Below are 22116 nucleotides of genomic sequence, written 5' to 3' on the forward strand. Positions count from 1 at the left end.
ATAATGCTAAAATGCTATAATAATACAGTGCAACAGCCGTTCATAAAAAAGGTTGATGGGTGATTGGGTTTATTTTGTTATGTGTCCCAGACGTGAGCAAGCATTCAGATCTAACAATGCAATATATGTAGGTCACAATAGAACTGTTTACCATTTTCATATTAGTAATAAAGCTTTGTATGAGCTAAATTATATATTAAATATTCAGAGCTTGAGAAACTAATGTAGCCTAGTAAAATTCCAAACAGAAGTCCTTTTTTACTGTACATTACTTGATGGAAGTACTACAGAAAGGCCCGCCCTTAAAAAAAAGAAACCTGCAGGATGAAATGTATAATCATCAAAATAGCTGTTTGAAGGAACTCATATATAAAGTCTGGTATTGTGTTATGAAAATGAAGTACGCATTCTACAGAGCAGAAAAACAACACTCAGCAGGTGGAAGCAATTGAAAAACCTGGCACTACAAGGATTAAGCAGACTGGTTTATGAAAAAACATTTTGAGTGAATTTAGTGCTGTGACGAATTTCTGAAGTAGTAGGGTTAATTCACTGTAAAAGTCATGGAGATTCCCTTTTGAGCTGTGTGACTGCACTGAAACAGACAAGTCTATTACTCTCACTCCAAAACCAAAGGTGCACGCCAATGCTTACAGCTTACTGTTTCACAGGGTAAGTGTATACAGAAGTGGGAGAGCAAGAAGAACTTTTGGAGAAGAAAATCATGGTTTTGAAGCAAAATATTTTGAATTTGGAGCAGGTTAACGACAAAAAAGGGGACATTTTTGGAGCTTCAAGCATTATAATTGGAACAAGTAATCCGTAGCAGAACACACTAAATCTGGAGCAACTCAATGAAGGAAGTAATTGCAATTTTTACTCTAGTCCTTTCTTCTTACATTTCATCCTGCAGTCATAGATCTGACTTCAGAGTGCGCAAAAGACTGTTGTGTTCTGCTATCTAGTATTTACCAGAAACAGTGAAATCTCTATAATTCTAGTTCCCACAGTTCAATATAACGGATAACTCGAATGGAATTTTGGGTCCGATCACCAGCACCAGACATTTAATTGAGAAAAACTCTTGGTATTCGAACACAGAAAGGCGTAACATGATTACTTCAAGCAGAATTCCTGCTTCCGCCTGCCACTTATTGCAGAAATACGATACCTGAACACCAAATGAAATTCTGGTCGAACACTACGGCACACACATTTGCGTCTCCTTATTTTTTTAGCACTATGCTTATAGGGCTCTCCGGCACAGCTTTGGCGTATGCTACAGAAATTTCTGTGTACTGCATATCGGTGGGGACCATGTGACGCCAGCTGCAGGCATTCTTGAAATGATTTGAACCATGGTTTGTCTAAAAAATTGCAGCAGAATCCATCTCATGATGACTGTAGGTGGTAATGCATTAGCACTGAATTAATATAGTGATACAACATACTGCCACCGTCGAAACAAGTTATACGTATGAGGTATGAGACACATGCTGCAGTGGGACTGCTCTATAGCACTTCCCTAAGCACACTCCACTCCACACTATCTAGCGCCGCCGCCACGAAGCCTGCGCATGACCTCCGAAATGCGTCATACGGTACCCAGGTTCCTCTCTCGCGCTTCTTGCTGGACATGCTCTGCCATCTAATGGCACTGCCAAGAAGTCTGTGCTTGGCCTCCGAGATGAGAAGCGTGCCACGCCGGTGCTTGCGAACACTGAGAATTGTTGCTTCGCTTGCCACATACTTAGTCGCACACACTCAGTGACTCAAGTTGGCGAGAGGTTCATTGAAGAGGGGGCATATACCCAGTGCATTCATGGCATATAGCTCGCTAAAGCATTGGCATGACAGGCGTTCTTTGAAAAGCGGCACCTATCCATTGCGTTTGTGTCACAGCCTGCTAATGCACTGGGTTGCTGACCTTGTGGAACTCTTGTGATGTGGGTTTGATTGCACTCAGCGTCGGAGAAATTTAAGGGATCTTTTTCGTCCTTCTAGAGCGGCACATTCCCAGTGGCACATACCTAGTTACCCAAGTTGGTGTCACATACGTCCATTGAACAGAGGCACTTACGTAATGGCACATACCCACTGACCCAAGTCAACATCAAAGAGGTTCACTGAAGACTAGCATGGACCAAGTGGCACATACCCAGCCGCTCCAAGCCAGCATCAAAGAGTTTCTTCGAACAGCGGCGCCTACCAAGTCCCGCATCTACGGTGACCCATGTCCCAGTGATCCAGTGACCCATGTGAAAGACCTTCGTTGAATAGCGGCCTGTGTGTACACACTGGCACATACTCAGTGAGACAAGTTAGTCCTATGGTTGGTTTTGAACCTTGTTACCTGAGCGCAGCCGCCCGATGTGCTAATCTTTTGACCATGGACTACCCATTGGCCCACGTAGGTGGGAAAATGGTTAGATATGAACATACAAATGAACACAGATAGATAGCCCCCAGAAAGTGCATGAAGTACTCAAAGAATGCTAACACATCAAAATGCTGTGTAAACCAGTGTGTTTCCAATGACAAGTAATGTTTATGTGAATTTACAATAATGCTGCTTTCCAATGTATGTGACCGACCCAGAGAACTTTGGAATTCGTGCCGCAGATGGTGGTGCACTTGTCACTGTACTGAATCCCTTTATTGTAATTGCTGATGCTAGCATTACACACTAACTGTGGCCAACATTCACGGTATGTTATTAATCCATTTGGGTTTCCAGAGCTAGTTCTTGCACGCATTTTAGGTCTCAATCAGCACAAACATATTCATGAGCTTTGTTCCTTTACGTTAGCGTTTTCACATGAAATACCTTATTTTTTTATATAATGACTTAGATGTCACGGCTACCACATTACCAAAAAACCTGGTGCAAGCGCATTTAATGCATGTTCTGACAACTTGCAGACTGCAGTGTAGCTTTGTATGAAAGGGACTCCCATTATTTAAACCCCTTTATGGTTCCCTTGGTCCTAGTACCCAGAGCACCGAGTGAGAAAATAGTATTTGACAAAAGCAGTAACATTATTACAACATGGGCACTTCAAGTGTCTTTAAACCGAATATTCTTAGACTCAAATAGAACTTGTGCACTGCTACAGTGTTCCTCGTAAGCGACGGGCAGCCCATTCCAAGCTTTTGCATTTACATTTCACAACATGTAACCAGACTGCTGTGTGGAACCGCACACAAATAATATAACCATACTGAATGAGTGAGGACAGGCGTCTCCCGTCGCCGGCTGACTGAGCCAGCAAAGCACGTTTGGTCTAGTAGCCCTGGTGACAAGTATAATCGTGGGATAAGTCTGAATATATGCAAATCATAAACCCCCCACAAAACAAAAACACAGGTTCGTGGGAGCGTCAATACGGCTGTGAATTATCGCACATAAATGCAGCCGTAATGTAATTCCAGCCTGCATGTGTAATGCAGGCTGGAATGGTGCAATGCTCTATGACTATGGCAACTTCCGATATGCTGAGAGTGAAGTTAACAAAGCCTTGGCAGTTACATAGCTTCTGCTTTCCACTAAAAGTGGCCTGAGCACGTACCCTTGGTGGTCACACTCAGTGTTTTGGAAGGAATTTTTAGTTTTGGCACAGCTGTACCAGCCCAACCAAATGTAGCAAGCTCCACAAATACTTCATGTAAATATTAAAGACCAACACAGCACTTCCCAATGTTGCCATTAGAGCATCTGCATAAGCTCTCACACTCAAACAACACCATGCATCAGTAAACAAAAGTAGCAACAGGCTGATCTATGTACAAAACAAAATTCTGTAAGTGCAGCAGGTTGGAAAAGTTGGACTCCATTTATCTTGAAGAATATCAGTGCAAATATACTTACATGGATAAGAAGAGATGTATTTTTGGGACATCCTTCCTATCCTTACAAGTTTTCGTGCTCTTATTCTTCAAGACAAAGTTTGAGAAATTGCTAAAGTAACTGCAGTGAAAGAACACAATGTAGAAAAGCAGTAAAAACTTTATCTATAGTGGTGGCTATGCTGTTTTCCTTTTCCCTTTTGTACTATGTGTTTCTACATGATACAATGCATAATAATTGCTTTCTTGCAATAGGGAAAATACAGCTTCTTGAGTGATGAGTGCTCACCTGTAATAGCGCACACAAAGTGTTCTTCAATCAATGGCAGCAATATGGACAGAGATGATGTGCTACCACCACACGCAGTGGCTATTTTCATGATTCGTTCAGTCTTGCCAGGGTGGTAACCTTTTTCATCAAAAAGTACATGTGAGAAACTGGACTTGAGGCTATGACACTCATTAATAGATACAAAACATTGAATACCTTTTTCAATTTCCTGCTTTAGTGTGAACCATATCTCTTCGGATAAGCTAGCTGTTTTTGCAGCTGTGGCCAGTAGTAAGACATGCTCGTCCCTGAAAAGGCAGCAAGCCAGTAAGCAGCCATTCAAAGCACAAAGGAAAAATTCATTACACCTTCATTTATCGAAAACAGTTTTAAAAAACAATGTGTGCACAATTGTTTCACACAAGACATCATCATCATCATCAAACTATTTTTATGTCCACTGCAGGATGGTCTCTCCCTGCGATCTGCAATTAGCCCTGTCCCGTGCCAATAGATTACAACTAGCACCCGCAAATTTCCTAATTTCGTCGCACCACCTAGTCTTCTGCCATCCTCTACTGCGCTTCCCTTCTCTTGGTACCCATTCTGTCACCCTAATGGCCCAACGGTTATCTAATCTGCGCATTACATGACCTGCCCAGCACCATTTCTTTCTCTTAATGTCAATTAGAATATCGTCTATACCCGTTTGCTCTCTGATCCACACCAATCTCTTCCTGTCTCCCCTTAATGTTACGTCTAACATTATTCGTTCCATCACTCTTCGTGCGGTCCTTAACTTTTTCTCGAGCTTCTTTGTAAACCTCACAGTCTCTGCGCCATATGTTAACACTGGCAGAATGCAGTGCTTGTACACCTTTCTTTTCAATGATAGTGGTAAGCTTCCAGTCAGGAGCTGACAATGTCTGCCGCATGCACTCCAGCCCATTTTTATTCTTCTGTAAATTTCCTTCCCATGATCAAGGTTCCCTGTGAATAACTGACCTAGGTAAACATACTCCTTTACAGACCCTAGAGGCTGACTGGCAATCCTGAACTCTTGTTCCTTTGCCCAGCTATTCATCATTATCTTTGTCTTCTGTATATTAATCTTCAACGCCACTCTTACACTTTCTCTGTTGAGGTCCTCAATCATTTGCTGTAACTCGTCTGCATTGTTGCCAAATAGAACAATGTCATCGACAAACCGAAGGTTGCCGAGATATTCGCCGTCGATTCGTACTCCTAAGCCTTCCCAGTTTAATAGCTTGAGTACTTCTTCCAAGTATGCAGCTAATAGCATTGGAGAGATTGTGTATTTTTGCATGACTCCTTTCTCGATAGGTAACTTTCTACGCTTCTTGTGGAGAACCAAGGCAGCTGAGGAATCTCTGTAGATATTTCCCAAGATATTCACGTATGCCTCCTGTATACGCGGAAAGTTTTCATTTTTCCGGAGGGGGGCTGGGGCCCGACCAGCTTTTCAAACCCCATAAATATATATATATCTTCAAAGTTCAGCACGCAGGACCCGATGTAACATGCACAGGAAACTACTCTGACGAAGGCTGTGTGTGTGTGCGTGTGCGTGTGTGTGTGTGTGTGTGTGTGTGTGTTTGTGTGTGTGTGTGTGTTGCACTTGAAGGTCAACTTTGTGTGACCTTGAAGAATTGTTCACTGAAGTGACAGCCTTATATGAGAATTTACAAGACCTCATAGTAGGAGACGGTTCAATTTCAGAGCCAGAGTCCTGTCCCACCACCAAGAATCTGGCGTCTCTCGGTGGTGTATTCTACCTTCGTGTAATTGTCATATACCTTGCTATCACTAATACTGATTTGCTTTTCCGGCAAAACTACAGCTTCTCTCTGCTTTTTTTTTTTTTCTTCTTCTTCTTTTTCTGTGAGTCCGAGTGTAGGTGCTCTTGCGCATAACTGCTGTTGATCCAGATTTTGAGTATATCTGGCTTGGCCTCATTTTGGTGACTAAGTGAATTATACAGGGCGCCCCAACTATCATGCACCAAGACTTAAAAAAAGAGCAGTTGCGTTACTGGAAGAAAACCTAGTGCACATTGTTTTCAGTACAGTGGAGTAGCCATCAGTAATTCCTTTGTTCCTGAAATTTAATTCGATAATTGCAATTAATTATGTAATTTGAGGAGCACTGTCCTAATTATTCAAGTGTGAATGAGGCATTTGTAGGCACCACAAGGCACCCACAAATGACATCTAACTGCTGTGTTTTCAGCGACGTAGTAATTGCATGCAATTTTTCCCGACTGGCAAACAAACCCCACAAAATATGAAAAATACCACGTGAATGCGCTGCTACCCACATCGTAAAGCAGCGCCCTCAAATAAGCTGACTGATAGCAACTGCATTGCCTGTTGCAAACCCGAAGAGACAGCACGTCACCTTGATAATGGTACGGAAGGAGCACCAACAGCAGGTTTCGCGGCTTTGCAGCTATTCCTTCCTCTCTACCTCACACTTATTATCACTCTCTCAAGGCTGACTGATCACAGAGATAACAAAAGCCCCTTGATAACATGGTCGAAGCGCCGCTCTGACCACACACGAAATGCAAAAAGCAAAGTAATAGGCATAAAATGTTTCAAAATCCCGGCTTTGCTCCCACCGCATCAACAGAGTGCGTGCGCAGCTATATTTCGTGCCAGAAGCTTGCTTCGGACCAAAGCCAAATTAAAGTGACGGTTTTAGTTTTCATGAGACTGTATACGTTCTGCAAATACGGGTTCATGGCATAAAATAAAAGCGAAATAAATAGACCGGGAAGAGACCCACATGTTGAGAAAGGGCAAAAATAATGTGTTCAAGAAAGTAAATAACCACTTCTACATGAGCCGAATTGGCAACTGGGACGTCTGCACAAAAAAAAAAAAAAAAAAAAAAAACATCAGATTTCAGTGTTCGCTTATTATCTATGAATTCATAAGCACTGTTCAACACCAGCTGCTGCCTAGAGGACCAGTTCGAATAGGTGTCTTTCGGCAGTTAGGCAGTACTGAGTCTGCTTTATCACATCTTCAGTGACTTTCCTGATGACCGACACTCGAATTCTATGGCAGGCATCCAATGTCCAAGTTGTATTGAGCTAATCTGACGTCCGTCTCGATCATGCAAGCGCGATCTTTCACATAACGCCAAAAAAAAGAAATCGAGAGGAGAGAGGTCAGTTGACCCTATAAAGCCGGCCAATTTACAGGCCCGTGCCTTCCAATCTATTGCTCATGAAAAGTCGCATCTAGCCAGTTTCGTGCTCGGCTGCTGCTGTGTGCTGGTGCTCCGTCTTGCTGATACCACAGAAGTGGAAGACATGACAGCGGGACTTCGCTGAGAAACTCATCCACCACTCCTTCAAGGATTTCTTCCACGTAACACTGTCCGGTCAGGGTGTGATCAAAGAAAACGGGATAGATTATAGCACAAAAATAAATGCCATACCCCCCGTTGAATGACCACTGGTACTGGTGCCGATTGCGCTTTATCCAGTATGCATTGTAGTCACTCCAATAGTGTGCATTATGCTAATTTACCCGGGCGTTTCTCTGAAAATTAGCTTCATCTGTGCACATGATGTTGCTCAAAAAGTCCGGTGACTCATCGGCATCTGTAAGGACCCAATTCGAGAAATCTAGACGATTCTACGGGTCCCTATCTTCCAAGCATTGGTGCTGGTTAAGGTGGTACGGGTGAAAGGCCGTCGTTAAGAATACAAACTGATGACGTGGAAATTGGTACCTGGGCAGCCACATCCCACACGCTAGCATGAGGGTTTGAGGCAATAAATGCTAGAACATCTGTGCGTAGACTAGGATTCAAAAGTGGAGTTCTCCGCCGCTATTTCTTGAAGCTGCCGGTTTGTCTAAGGTTTTCATCATTTCTGATGATAGTCAACGTGTTTGGTCTACCGCCACACTTCCATGACTGATACACATTTGTGGTCTTCCTCTTGTTGTCATTTGCAGCTCCCAAGGCAGGGATCATTTTTACCTTCTGCTCATTAGAGAGAGACATGGCGACTGGGACGAAACGAAACACAGTTTTAAACGTTTGCACAGACGTTGTGAATTCCCTTTTGTGGTGATAGGTTTTGTGGCAAAAAAAAAAAAAACCATCTGTCCACATATTGAGGGAAATCCTAGCCCTCACTAACCTATCATCACTGCACTTCATCCTACCTAACACTTCTGCATCCTGCACTATGCTGGGATCGGCAGAGAGTATGAGATCTATTTCATTTCTTGTTCCTCCATTAGGGATTTTCCAGGTCCACTTCCTGTTGCTATGCTTCCTGAAGAAGGTATTCATTATTCGGAGCTTCTTCCTTTCCGCGAATTCTATCGACATCTCTCCTCTAGTGTTCCTAGAATTGATGCTGTAGTTGCCCACTGTTTGTTCACGAGCCTGCATTTTCCCCACTTTTGCATTGAAGTCGCCCTTGACTACAGTATACCGAGCTTGCAATTTTTTCATCACTAATTCAACATCTTCATAAAACTGTTCTATTTCTTCATCATCGTGATAGGAGGTTGGGGCATAGGCTTCTGCTACCTTTATTCTATACCTCCTATTCAGCTTTATTAAGACTACTGCTCCCTTCTCATTAATGCTGTAGAGTTCATCAATGTTGCCTGCTATGTCCTTGTGGATGAGAGGTCCTACCCTGTATTGTCTCTTAACTGGATTTCCTCTGTAGCAGGGGACGTGGCAGTTAGTCAGCAGTGCATAAGCCTCACCAGTTCTTCTAACCTCACTAAGGCCAATGATGTCCGACGCAATGCCTGATAATTCCTCAAGGAGTCCTGCTAAGCTAGCTTCACTCAAGAGGGTTCATGTGTTGAACGTTGCCAGGTTCAGTTTCCAGAGGCAGCTTGTCCGGGTCCAGAGATTCTTAGCACCCTCTGCCGCATCGCAGGTCTGACCACCACCATGGTCAGGTGCTCCGCAGCCACTGGGAACTAAGGGCCATGGGTTAACGGTAGGGGTCATGAGGGAGGTAGCAGCCAAATACTGCACCAGGGAGGCCAATTCCTTTTCTGGTGGGGGAGTGTCTTGTTGAAGCTTAGTGATCCTGCCTAATTTGTTTGCACCTGGACTAGTATAACCTCACTGACTCTCGTCTTTTTTGTTCTTTTTCTTTCTTTCTTTTTTCTTTTTTTTTGTGCCAGTGTTCAAGTTGGAAAATGTAGTGTACTGAAGGAGGATACGAACTTGCAACCTTCAGGTTAGAGACCCAGTGTTCTGCCTCTGCTCCATGCCACCGTCTCAGTCACATAACTCACAAATGGAACACTTCTAATCTATCATTAAACCATGCTGCTGGCCATGATGACGTTCCAACCTCATCAACCCGCGATCCGCATGAATGGCACTTAATATATACTTGTACATTTGTACTAAAAAATTTTTCATACCCTGTGAGGTGCATGAGCATTATGGTAGATAATATGTCACCGTTGCACAAAACATACATGCACCATGGCTCAAGGGCCATACTCAGACTATGTCATAGCCCAAAGCACACAGCAGAGTAAGAACACTATCACAGCGCACAAAAACATTCATAATTTGGTCTTACTTGGTGTGATAGGCAACAAGGGTGCAGGTATGCTGGGTGTGTCAGGGAAAACATTTAGCAATAATAAATGCGGCACAGAACTTAAGCAGGTGTCTGAGACATTCCCACCCAGATCAAAATTTACCTAATTTTCTTTTCGACGCCATTAATTTACTTTGTTTAGAGAAACCTGCTCAACAAATTTGACGTCAATCTGAGCATTCTATTTATGTGTTTTTACTTTTTGCACAGTCAGCCACTTTTGGAGCGGTAGACATCAGGATATATTTGAATGGAATCACTGAGTGCTTGAATGTGCTTGTACAAGCACTTAGTAGAAACAAGCTTTTCAACACAAATTAACAGGTTAAAATATGCTGGCTATTCGACCAATGCACTACAGAGTATGAGTGAAATCAAAACCAGTAGGGCACAGAAACAAAACAATCATTCCAGCTTTCTGGATGAAGGACTGCTGTTATTCTTTACGTACATGTCCCATAACAAAATGAAAGTTGCGGTGAAGGCCAAAGTGACGGTAACTTTCAGCACTCCCAAAAATCAGTCTGGGAAATGTAAGAAAGTGAATCAAGAAGAAAGCAAAAAAACAACCTTGATCTAAAAAACACACTCAACGTTTTGTTGAATACTGCACAAGTTGTGCATGAGATTAATTTTGCTAATGTGCTGCCATTGCTGCCACTGCTACGCTGGGCAAATGGCAATATGTATCAATGACCACCTACCGAAACATGTTGCTTTACTGATTACTATAATACTAGTAAGAAATTACCACAAACAGCACACCCACAAGATATTCAAATTTTTCAATATCTTGACACGTAGAGACAGATGCATCAGCTCTCCAAACCTGTCACTACTGACAAAAGAAATTATTTATACTATTTCATGCTGATGTTTTTCCTTCTTTGCCCATGCCTTCCATGCGACCATACAGTTAAACCTCGATATAACGAAGCATATAATTTTTTACAGTTTCTTGTCTATAAGACACCATGTATTATGAACCACAATATAACTTGGTGTGTTTAACACGATTTCAGTATAACGAAAGTTCACTGCCGCCGCGAAGGAATACCGAGACAATAAATGCAAACCTCTGCAGATGCAGATGGTCAAATGGTGTAATTAGATGCGGCCGCTTGCGAACGCACCTTAAATCGTGTGCCATGCGACCGAGAGCAGCTGCCGAAGGGCAGAGCAGCGTTATGTCCAAGTGAATTAAGATCCTATCGTGCCCCTCATGCTGTATGCCTTAGGTGCGAGTGAAAGCACGCGAGGGTGAGCCAAGAAGAATGGCAGCTTGATCAGCGTAGTCTTCCCGCGCGAGCAAGGGAAAAGGGGGGAGGGAAGCAAGCTCATGGTAACATGATCAAGCACGCGTGAAGGTTTCCTTTTCTAGCCTTGCTGTGGCTGCACATGGCTGTCAGCGTGGCTGAGTGCATGCACAGCCTGCATGCCCTGTTTTAAATTTAATTTGTTGTGTGCACAAAGACTGGAAGCGCTGAGATGGCATGGCATCATGTGCCGTTTTCCTGCGCATTTAGTGCTGGAGGTTGTGTAATCTCGAGTTTTGGAGACTCGTTGAACCTAGAGGCAGACGAAGCATGCGCTCCCCGCTGCCGGTGCTTTTCATGATAGTGTCATCCCACTGCAGACAACACTATCAGCCACAGCGGTGGAGTGAACACAAAAGTGTGGTTAGCTTCGCTTCATACCACCAATAATTATTAAGATATTCTCGACATGGCATGAAACCGAATCTTTCATTGCAAACTCTAAAGTTCAATCAAATTAATTCCTTTCTTGTTCAAATTTGCAGCCCCTTCCACGTAGGACAAAAACTATCAGCAACTGTACTTCTTTGCATAAAAAATCGAATTTCAATATAACAAAATTTCTATACAATGAAGCAAAGCATTGATTTTATTGACTTCGTTATCGAAGTTTAACTGTAAATGCCACTACGGGAAAGAAGTGTTCAGCTCTCAGTCAGTGCTCTGTCGTCGTTCCTTCTGCATCCTCTATTGTGCAGTTAAAAAATCAACACTATAAAATGCATGTTGCAACTACGAAATTGAAGCCAGCCCAAATCATACCCATTTCCTAGAACTGCATCTAGTGCCGCTCTTAAAGGGGTCATGACATGGTCAACCAACTATTCTCAATATATTATTGTAAAATAGCAGAGGGGGAAATGTAGTTATATATACAGACAAGAAGCTGGGTTTTCAGTGCACATTATAACTTGAAATTTCAATTTGAAATCACAGCCTCTAAGCCCTCCCACAGACAGAGACGAACATTTTTTTTGGGTGATGTCAAGAAGTGCGGGGCCACCACTAGTATGTCGTCTGCCACAAAACAGTCTGGAACCGCGTCAAACCTCTTGCTTCACACACCTAATTTGGCACCCAGTGGCACAGCAAGGGTGTTGCCATTGAATTGTTCCTGCAATTCTTTCGCTTGCACAATAATCACAAACCAGAGAACACCTGCATAAACCATCTCACGCTGACTGTCGAGATGCACATGCAAAAATGAAAGAACACGTGGCGACCATGATGTATTTTCAGCTCCTACAATCCAAAATTTGCAGTGCACAGAAGCATGGCCATCGTGATTTGGTTCCATTAACTGCTGGGGGTGCGATTTTATTGTCACCAGTTAGTGTTACCAGACTGCTATACGGTTCGATTGCGATATCAGAATTTTCAAATACAAGTTGTCTACAGCACCAATTGTCCTCAAATATAGCTCGAAAAATGAGTGACATGGCCCCTTTAAGAAATACATACAGAAAATGTGGGGCAAAGTACATTACTGTTCTAGATGACATTTCTCCTAACTGCATTTTTTTTTTTTCAGTGCAGAAAAGCGATAACTGTTTCTGGCATAACATCTGGCGATAACATGTTAACGCCAGATGTTTCTGGCGATAACATCTGGCAAACCAATGTGTTTTGCCAGATGTCTTCTAATGCTAGCCTGTATCCACTTCTTGAAAGTTCAAATGCTCATGACATCTTACCGTGGTGCAGGAGCGTCCTCACATGTTGCCACATGCAGTAGTAGCCCCTTTACTATCTGCAGCTGCGATTCTGTCAAGAAGCTCTTAATTGGAAGCACAGTGTGAAGAGCTTTAACAGCTCGTAAAGCTAGCTCATCACTGCCAGCCAGCAGAGTGCACAGCAGGTCAGCCAGCAGGCCAAGCAACTGGTACAGCTCTGGTGTCGCTGCATAGATGACCAGAACATGAGGGGGCTAGTACTACAGCAAAACATTGTATGTAGCAGAAACAACTTTCATTTCTGATGCATCTATACATCTATAATACAGACTGCACTACATCTATAACACAGACTGCACAAAAAAATCATAAAGCCCACAGTTAAGCCCACCTCTGGCACATAGAGCACGAAAAATTTTCTGAAGTAACTCATGTCCATACGAAAGCGTACTTTTTGACAAAGCAAACAGCTAAGCAAATGACAGAATTTAGACTGGTAAAGGATTGTTTGAAAGACAGCAATTTACAATACATTCAGTACTTCTCTTTTACTTACATAGAGGTGAGGCACTTCTCCACACGTCAAAAAGAATTACCTACTTATCAATCAGCCTAATCTAACGATAACTTCCTGGAGGCATGGCCAAGTGGTCTGTCGGCAGCACTACTTTACGACAACAATATCTTCAAAAGAGTTATTCAGATTCCAATGTTTAGTTTTATCACAGGACATCCTTTAAAACCTGCTGATATCGGTGATGCAGCGTCATTGGCACATATCTCTTGTACATTGCGCATGTTTCTTGCACATACTGCCGGAGGCTACAAAAAGCCTCGGTTCACTCTCGCATGCTTGTGTCCAGACACTTCAGTGGCGATGAGGCCGTTGAACCGGTGGGCACTCAGCAGCCATGGCTACGCCCAAGGGGCAACCAGCTTTTGATGAAGAGGTGGACAACTAGGAAGCTTACCTGCTGCGCTTGGAATCATACTTTGAGGTGCACGACATCATCGACGAGAAGAAGTGCAGGGTGCTTTTGGTCACGACACTGAGCACCAGGACAGTGTATCTCTTGGCTGCACGCTGCGCACTGGCTAAGTTACAGGAGCTGAAGTACAAAGATGCAGTGAAGTTCCTGGGTGAGCGATTTGTCCCGATTTGCAACGACATTGCCGAATTGTACAAGTTTGTTAGAAGAAATCAGCTTGCACGCAAGTCGGTGAATGAATTTATAGTCGAGATACAAAAGATTGCGAATGGTTGCAACTTCGGTGATGTGCTCGACAGAATGCTGAGTAGCCATCTCATTTGTGGGTTGCGTGACATGAATGTGCGCTGGAAATTCTTGGCAAAAACGAAACTCACACTGAAAGATGTGGAAGAGGCAGCCTGTGCAGCAGAGATAGCAGCTGTAAATGTGGAACAGATGGCAGGAGCACCGAATACAGTCAATGTGCTGAGGAATATGGGCCAGTTCAGGAGATTTCAACTACCGCAAAATGCGGCGGGCAGACACGACAGGCAGCACGAAGGGGAGTGCATATGCTGTGGCGGAACCGGTCATACAGTGGGAAAATGCAAATTCCGTCATGCAAAATTCTACTGTTGTCATCGACAAGGGCACTTGGCTCGTGTGCGACAGCAACAACAGCGTCAACAGAGCAGCGTAGCTCACTTTCAAAGTTGTGGGTCAGACAATGATGACTATGAGCAATTCCTGCTCAACCTACAAGTGCTGTCAGTAAACATGGTTCCACCACTTTTCTGTACCTTGGAATGGAATGGCGTGCTACTTCGAATGCAAGTGGACACGGGATCCCCTGTGTCGATCATCACATGGCCCACATACGCCAAGAACCTTCAACGCTGACCCTGACTTCAGAAAACATCCTTGCAACTGACCTGCTTCATCGATCAGCTTCCCATCAAGGGTCAACTGGACGTCTCAGTAATGTACGGTGGGATTACTCTGGAAGCTGCCTTGGCGGTACTGCAATGTTCTGGGCCTAACCTGTGTGGGTGAGATGTCATTGTCATTCGCTGTGTCATTGTACTGTACCGGCGCTGTTTTATACCACTGCGTCAACACAGACTCGAGGCCAGCCGGTTTCCAGTCGCGCACCCTGACCGCCGAGGAGCGGAATTATGCGCAAATTGAGCATGAGGTGCTGGCAGTGGTGTTTGGCGTAACAAAATTTTGCGAGTACCTGCTCAGTAGCACATTCTCGTTAATTACAGATCACAAGCTGCGACTTTTCCGCCAAGCACTGGCACGAGCTCATAATCGACACGATGACCATTTGAAGGTTAGAAAGACCAGCCACGTGGCATCTGCTGCTAGTGACACGGGGATCAAGCACGAGTCGAGTGTTCAAGCAGAGCAACCCAAAGCTTCAGAACCCACCACACGAGTGACCGACGCACAAGTTACTGAAGAAAACCCCAAGAGCCTAGGTGAACCAGTAAGCGACAGCCAATGAATTACGGACAGCAGTCAAGTTCAAAATGCCGTCCGCAGCGAGCATGATGTCAATAAAGACTCCTGAGCTTGGCCATAACATGTTACGGAGGTCAACGCGAACCAGACGTCCACCGGATCGTTACCAGCCTTGAGGGGAAACAAGGCTGATGCAGTGTAATTGGCACACATCTTTTCTATATTGCACATGTTCCTTGCGCATACTGCCCGAAGCTATAAAAAGCCTTGGTTCGAATAAATCTTGTTCACTCTCGCACACTCGTGTCCAGATGCTTCAGTTGGCATACATTCCTACCAGTGGTGTAGCCAGAAAATATTTTCTGTGTGGGAAGGCACGGACTTGACCGGAAACAAGGAGGTTGAGAAGGGGGGAGGAGGGCATGCACCGGTGTGCCGCCCCCTGGCTACGTCCCTGGCACCTACTGATACTGACTAGCACAAAATGTGGCATCAGTACTAAAGAGAATCTAAAGAGACCTGGTCACATGCAACCCAAGTGCACTTCTGGGCAAGCAACAGGTGTTTGAAGTGATAATATTTTCATCTATGCTCTCATCTGCACATTTTCCTCAACGTTCATACTTACCACCTGGCACCTCCACTAAGGCCCTTGTGAACGTGCAAGAGCAGATAGGATTGGAGGTCTACTTCATGGTGGCACTCCTGTGTGTGTTCGTGTTTGTTGTACAAGTCAACAATTCCAACCACAATGGTTCTGCGCCTCAACTCTTATGGTTAACATGATTAAGATCAGAGTACATTGAAGTAGATGCCAGAGCTACTGGCAGGTAGTGTGCTGGTGGGATTGATGGGACCACTGGAAAGTAGGTGCAGACAGGAAACACAAGATATCCAAATCTATTCAATGGCCTTCTAAAGCTCCACCTGTTGCTATTAGTTTATTCTTATCTTCCTACAGTGATTCAGCAAGGGTATGTTTGCCCGAGCAGATGCAAAAAGTATTTGTAGTGTTGAATTCTTGATCTTGATGGGTTTTGACCCTTTGAGGATTTTTGCCGTACATGCACAGCACTGCTGACCCATCCCGCATGGTTTTTGATGTATGTAAATGTATGGTGCCAATCTTATGTTGAACATTCCGCACGTATTCAACACCACTATTCATTGAGAGGTGCTGTCATCTCTATGGAGTCGTCCAAAGTCATCTGAAATTGTGTTTAAGCTAATTGGGGTGCACAATTCAACCTGTTTACCTCCAAGCTCTTGTTTACATTGTCACGTGGGTGACTGCTATTTCAAAGGCGTGCGTGAAGGAGATGCTACAACTTTTTATGGCCACTGCTGTCACGTTTCCGATAGCTTAGATATAGCCTGCACACCTGAAGTTTAGAGATACTAATACATTTTCGTTTTCTTTGCCTTCCGTGACGGTTCCCCTTTCGATAGCAGTTCGTGTGTTTCCATACACTGGGGTGCGTGAAGTCGTGATTTTAGTATGGCCACACATGGTGCCTCTTGTCGCGGTGACTTCTGAAGCGCTTTTTTCTTCTGACTCATTTCTGATGCACTTCTTCTGAAGAAACACGTTTCCAGGACAACAAATTGATAGCCAAAGTTGTTCCTATAAATTTTTCTTGATCTCTTACTGTACTGCATAGTTGTGTGTATGCTGTTGCTACAAGTAAAGCGTTTTTGAGACAAAATATTGCTTGCAATAATGTTTGTTGTATATTGGTAAGTTTTCAATCATTTCCTACCACAGGAAATAGCAATAAAAAAACTGACCACACAGGCACGGTATTAGCGAAAAAATTCGAGCTTCAAAGGATTAATGGTAGTCAACATCAACAAGCATGCTTCAAAGATAATAACTTAGCTGCTTATAAGCTTAGCTGTTTATGAGATATCAAAAACATATTTCTGCCGTTTTCATCTGATCTGTGATGATGTGCAACGGCTTTTAGGCATGAAGGCCAAGGCTGGCCAAAGATCACCAACAACAGGGCATTGAATCATGAATGATAAGATGACATACAATTAGTAACATATAATGTGGCTGTAAAGAGTCATAAAGAAACAATATATTTTGCTATTCCATAATCATGACTAATGGGTATTTATAAGCATGTGACAAAGACACTAATAAGTATTGATCTTATTACAAATCTCCCTTTATGTTCACATTCCTCGCTCATGCAACACTTCTAAAAGTACCTGTAAAGTATGTCAAGGAAAGTGCAACAACAGAAGCCTCACAGGAATTACAGGACCATAATAACAAGAGGCTCCAATTTCAAAGGACAAGCACAATAAGATTCCATGTCACATTGATCACTCACCCTCTTGGTGATTGCAGAGTGCCGCATATAATGACAAGACAGCGGTGGTACTTTCAAGGACCAGGACTGGCCTCAGACCCTGCAAAACGTTCAATCTACGGCAGACTGCAAGACAGCCTTGGAAATCTGCAGTCTAGTGTAAGAATGTACACTGCTCTAGTTTGCTACTTCCACCTCACTGTGGCAAATAGTCCTTGGTTTCCACGAGATTGACAGTTTCGAATTTTTCTCCTTTCATAAGTTACCCTCTGACTTGCGTGATTGAAATTCTCTCACTGCCATCCATCAGACATGTGAACACTGTGAAAAATGGGATGGCCTAGACTCGGTGCTTGATACTCCTAGTGAGCAAGTGCATTATGGCGCTGCTGTGTGATTGTTTGCATTATTAAAATAAGTTGTGAAGTGTGATATCCCAAAGCTACACAGTGGGCTATGAGGGACGCTATAGCAGAGGGCTTCGGTCTAATTTTGACCACCAAGGGGCTCTTTAACATATACCCAAAGCATGATACGCATGCTTTTGCATTCCACCCGCATTAAAATATGGTCGTAGTGGGTGTTGTGTGCACTGCACCGTTACAGCTAAAGATGCTCGTGGTAAAGCGAAGCACAGTGAACCAACTTCCCACTGCATCCCTCCACCCTTGTTTGCACAGAGTTTCATACTAAAATTATAGGAAAAATCTGGGACTGCAGTTGCTCAAAAACTGCGGAAATGACGGGTAGTACATAGATTGTTCTACAATTTGGCTTGCTTCATTGAAAAAGCATGTTGTAGCTTCTTTTAGTGGTCCTCGTGGTTCACCCGTGTTATGTACTAGCCATACATTCTTTTTTAGAGCAGTTGATTGTTTCGTGTTAACCACTAATTCATTGTATCAAGTAATTTTCAGTACATAAAAAGTTTCGAAACAAGCCCTTCGATAGATCTAGTTGATGTTAGAGCAGAGACACTGGCCATGGGTTTTGATTGTCTCTAACAGACCTTTTTTATCTGTAACATTCTCACTGTTGCACAATGGTAAAAATTGAAGGCTAAATGAGGACAATCATTGCTACACAGCGAATTTATGATGACAGATTAGGGTAAAAGTCACAATTTGAAGCTGACAAAAAAGTAAAGTTTACACAAATGCATATACTACCCTTCATTAATAATTAGAAGTGCTCAATATAGTGTACTCATTAAATACAGGACAGCAATAGCCTGATTTACCATAGGAAGCTAGCCGCCCTTCACATGCACATATGAGATTATAATAATGCACTATCAGTAGGCACAGCCTGACATAACATTTTCCACCCTTCATTTCCATGCTGGATAAAACACTTAACACAAGCTCTTCACCAACCAGACAAGAACAAGCACTTTTAAGCCAGACTACTTCTGCAGCAGGCCATTTCCTATCCTGTCAAACCAGTGAAGAAGCCATTTTTTACATGTACGAGGGTGGAACCAAAAATAACCGAAGTCATACTCTGTCGCATTGTGTACTTGTAGTATGAGGTTGCGCAGCTAGGGTCCGATGGGAGGACCTCTCCTGAGTTGGTATGCCAAGTGGTGTCAACCACGTGTGTGGTTTCTTTGGAATTTCTGCGTGTCTGTCTGTAGTGTACTCATGACACGAAGAAATGACAGATTCTCATGAATAACATGCAGCTGTGAAGCTTAGTTTTTTTTTAATCAGCAAGAATGCAGCAGGAACTGTTGTGATGATGCAAACAACTTACATAGAACATGCTCTCAGTAAAAATGAAAGTGTACGAGTGGTTTGCTTGGTTTAAGGGGAGACTTGGGTCTTTGGGACCGAATATCAGCCTAAAATTCAAATTTTCAATTTTTATTTTCCATGTTCCTGATGAGTTTCCGTACCTATATCTGAAATTTGGTTTCAAAATACCGCATGGTTTTTCCATTACCATGATCTAAAGATCCGCAAGCATTGCCCTTTAGATTGGGGACAAATCGTGCCTGATTTTCATTGCGCATAACTCAATAACTATGTGCCCTGCCAGTGCCATTTTGGTATCATTAGAAAGCTCACGTTTCTGGCTTTCTTTATTCGTCAGACAGCAACATTGCCAGCGCTGTGGTCACGAAAGAAACAACAGAAAGCAAAATTCGCGGCGCATGCTATAATTGGCCAGTTTGAGCATGTGATCACGATGGCGAGTCATGATCGGCTCCAAGGACCACGAGCGCTCAAACGACGAAAACAGCCGCCATTTTGTCTCAGCGACTGTGACGCTGGATATGCTGGAGGTCCGACAAAGTTTCACTCCGTGAATTGTTACAGGCTGAAACGAACGAGACGCAATGAACTACCAAAAGCGATTCTGTTGTCGCAGTCGGCACAGGATGCCCAGCAGCTCGCCACTGAAGTCGTACCGCCACCAAATGTCGACGCCTCAACTGCTTTGCCGTGTCACGCATATCCACACGCCGGTTACACTCGCATAAGAATTGAACACGGCTGTCGTAACTGAAGAGAAAGTGGATGAGATAAGAGCAAATGAGAAAGCTATGCTCGACAAGATTGCATCTACGGCGACTACGGAGCGAAAGATTTGGCATTTTGTTGAAGATCCGACCGCCGAAAGTGCAACAGCCTCAGTCGCGAAGTCTGCTACTCCGTAGGTTGTCGTCGGACTTGCAGCAGTGAACAATCTTCTCGGCATTTTCTCGTGTAATACTTGCGGTGGTTCTGCATAGCTGGTGCGGAGCGATCAGGATTACAGTCTCGCTACTAAAGTGACTGTGGGTTGCAAGATCTGCGGTGAAATTGCGTCGGGATGGAGCTCGCGGTGAATTGAGGGCCCAAAAACATGTAATCCTTTTGAAGTGAACATACTCGCAGTGCATGCTATGTTGTCGACCGGCAACGGCCAAACAGCCATGAATTATACCTAGTGCCTACTGATGGCCTCTGGTGCCATTTTTTCATTCTTTCAATATATAAGGACATGTCTTTTGTTGTTTTCTCAAAACCACAATTTTGATTATGATGCCATATTGGAGGTGCATTATCTCTGCTTGTACTTGTGCTATCACTGTAATTCTTTTTTTTTTAATTTTTTTCAAGAAAGGCAAAGCTGTATAGAGTGCAAATATACAAAATAATATCGTTGCATTTATTAGGAAATTTTTAAAAAATGTTTCTTTTTTTATCAGTTAGATGGATTTCTCTCACTGAAGTTTGCAACGTTCTCAATTGATATAAAATTGAATTAGAGCATCATACTTGCTTATTTGCACTCTTTGTTCCACATCATTTTCATATGTCGATATTTATTATGCCATGTATAGTTTAGTAGATAGCTCACCTCCAAGCAAATTATGCAATAAGGCTGAATTTCTTCAGTTTCTGGAAAGTTATTTACTCTGCAAGAAAACTGGATGTATATTTAAAACTAGCACATTGAAATACATAAACTCAGCAAGTTTCATCAAAATCGACAAAGAATTTTAAAAAAAGCTTCCAGGCACAGGGTCCCCCCATAAAAGGGGGGAAATAACCATTGAAGATCAGTCCCGCTACTATCATCCTTTAAGTGCGCGAACCGAGGACAACATCGCCAAAATCCGTGAACTCATCGGGGAAGATCGATGCAGAACAATCGGCCAACTCTAAGACTTATCCAGGTTATGCTGGCGCTCCATTCAGCACATTTTTGCACGATGATTTGCCTTCTGGCTCCTGGCAGTGTGGTAACTGGGCATTCAATTTCTTTTACCTCCTCCAATAATAAACAGATTTTAAAAATTATTTTGATAAACAGTCCCTAGAAGGTGTTTTATAACTTTCAGAGTATAACTAACAACAAGAGAGTTTACTGATAGGAAAGACAGGTTGACACGAGCTAGTGCACTCTAGTCTGCTACTCTGCACCGAGAAAGAAGGAAGGGGAGTGAAAGTACGGGTATGGATGATAATGACAAGAGAAGTAGTGAGTACTTATACACATTAGATGGTGGTCCTACTAGAGCCACTCACCTAGTTTCGTGTCATGCTGAAACTTTAACAGCTCTTCAACTGTCTGCACTGAAGTTGCAGGGGGCCTCTTCAATTATGCAGTCCCGGACTGTTCGCAAACCGTCTGCGGCTTCTGGCATGACTAGCCCTGACAGAAGAATGCGTCACAGTCACGTGATCCAGCTGTCGGAGACTGTCCGAGATTTCATTCAAAAGCACCGTGGACCGGAACTCACTCTCCTGGCTGCCGCCATCTGCTTAGCTACTTGTAGACAGCCTGCTACCCAGCAAATTCATTTGCATGGCCTCTGAAGTGGTACAGTCTCAGAGGCCATGTCACCAACAACCATAAAGCTTGCATTGTCAAACCGCAGCCTGAGCACATATAATGTGTTCGCAAAGTGCAGTTTATGTCGTGCTCTCGCTGTTCGTGCCTCTTAAACGCTGTATTTAAGCTAGGTCATAACCAGTGATATTAGACAGTTTTAGTACATATAGCGTAAGCTATACCATTACGTATGCTATAAAATAGCGGGTTGTCACTGCACGTGTGCACAACGTTAAAGGACCCATAGCGTATAGCGTACACACGCTATTTCTCAGATTTAGCATTAGCGTCTTTGCGTG

The 22116-nt window shown here is 43.4% G+C and overlaps 1 protein-coding gene across 1 annotated transcript in view; it reads right to left on the reverse strand.

Moving 5' to 3' along the window:
• The window catches only part of Mms19 (MMS19 nucleotide excision repair protein), a 94223-nt gene that overhangs the window by 28454 nt on the left and 43653 nt on the right, over positions 1 to 22116 (reverse strand). Inside the window, exons 13-16 of the mRNA XM_075677303.1 lie at positions 17513 to 17591; positions 12754 to 12958; positions 4334 to 4425; positions 4136 to 4255 (exon numbers count right to left, since the gene is read on the reverse strand). Of these exons, the coding sequence (XP_075533418.1) occupies positions 4136 to 4255; positions 4334 to 4425; positions 12754 to 12958; positions 17513 to 17591 (496 nt within the window). The remainder of the gene's footprint in view (positions 1 to 4135; positions 4256 to 4333; positions 4426 to 12753; positions 12959 to 17512; positions 17592 to 22116) is intronic.

The sequence above is a fragment of the Dermacentor variabilis genome, unplaced genomic scaffold (genome assembly GCF_050947875.1).
Source record: "Dermacentor variabilis isolate Ectoservices unplaced genomic scaffold, ASM5094787v1 scaffold_12, whole genome shotgun sequence".
NCBI lineage: Eukaryota > Metazoa > Arthropoda > Arachnida > Ixodida > Ixodidae > Dermacentor > Dermacentor variabilis.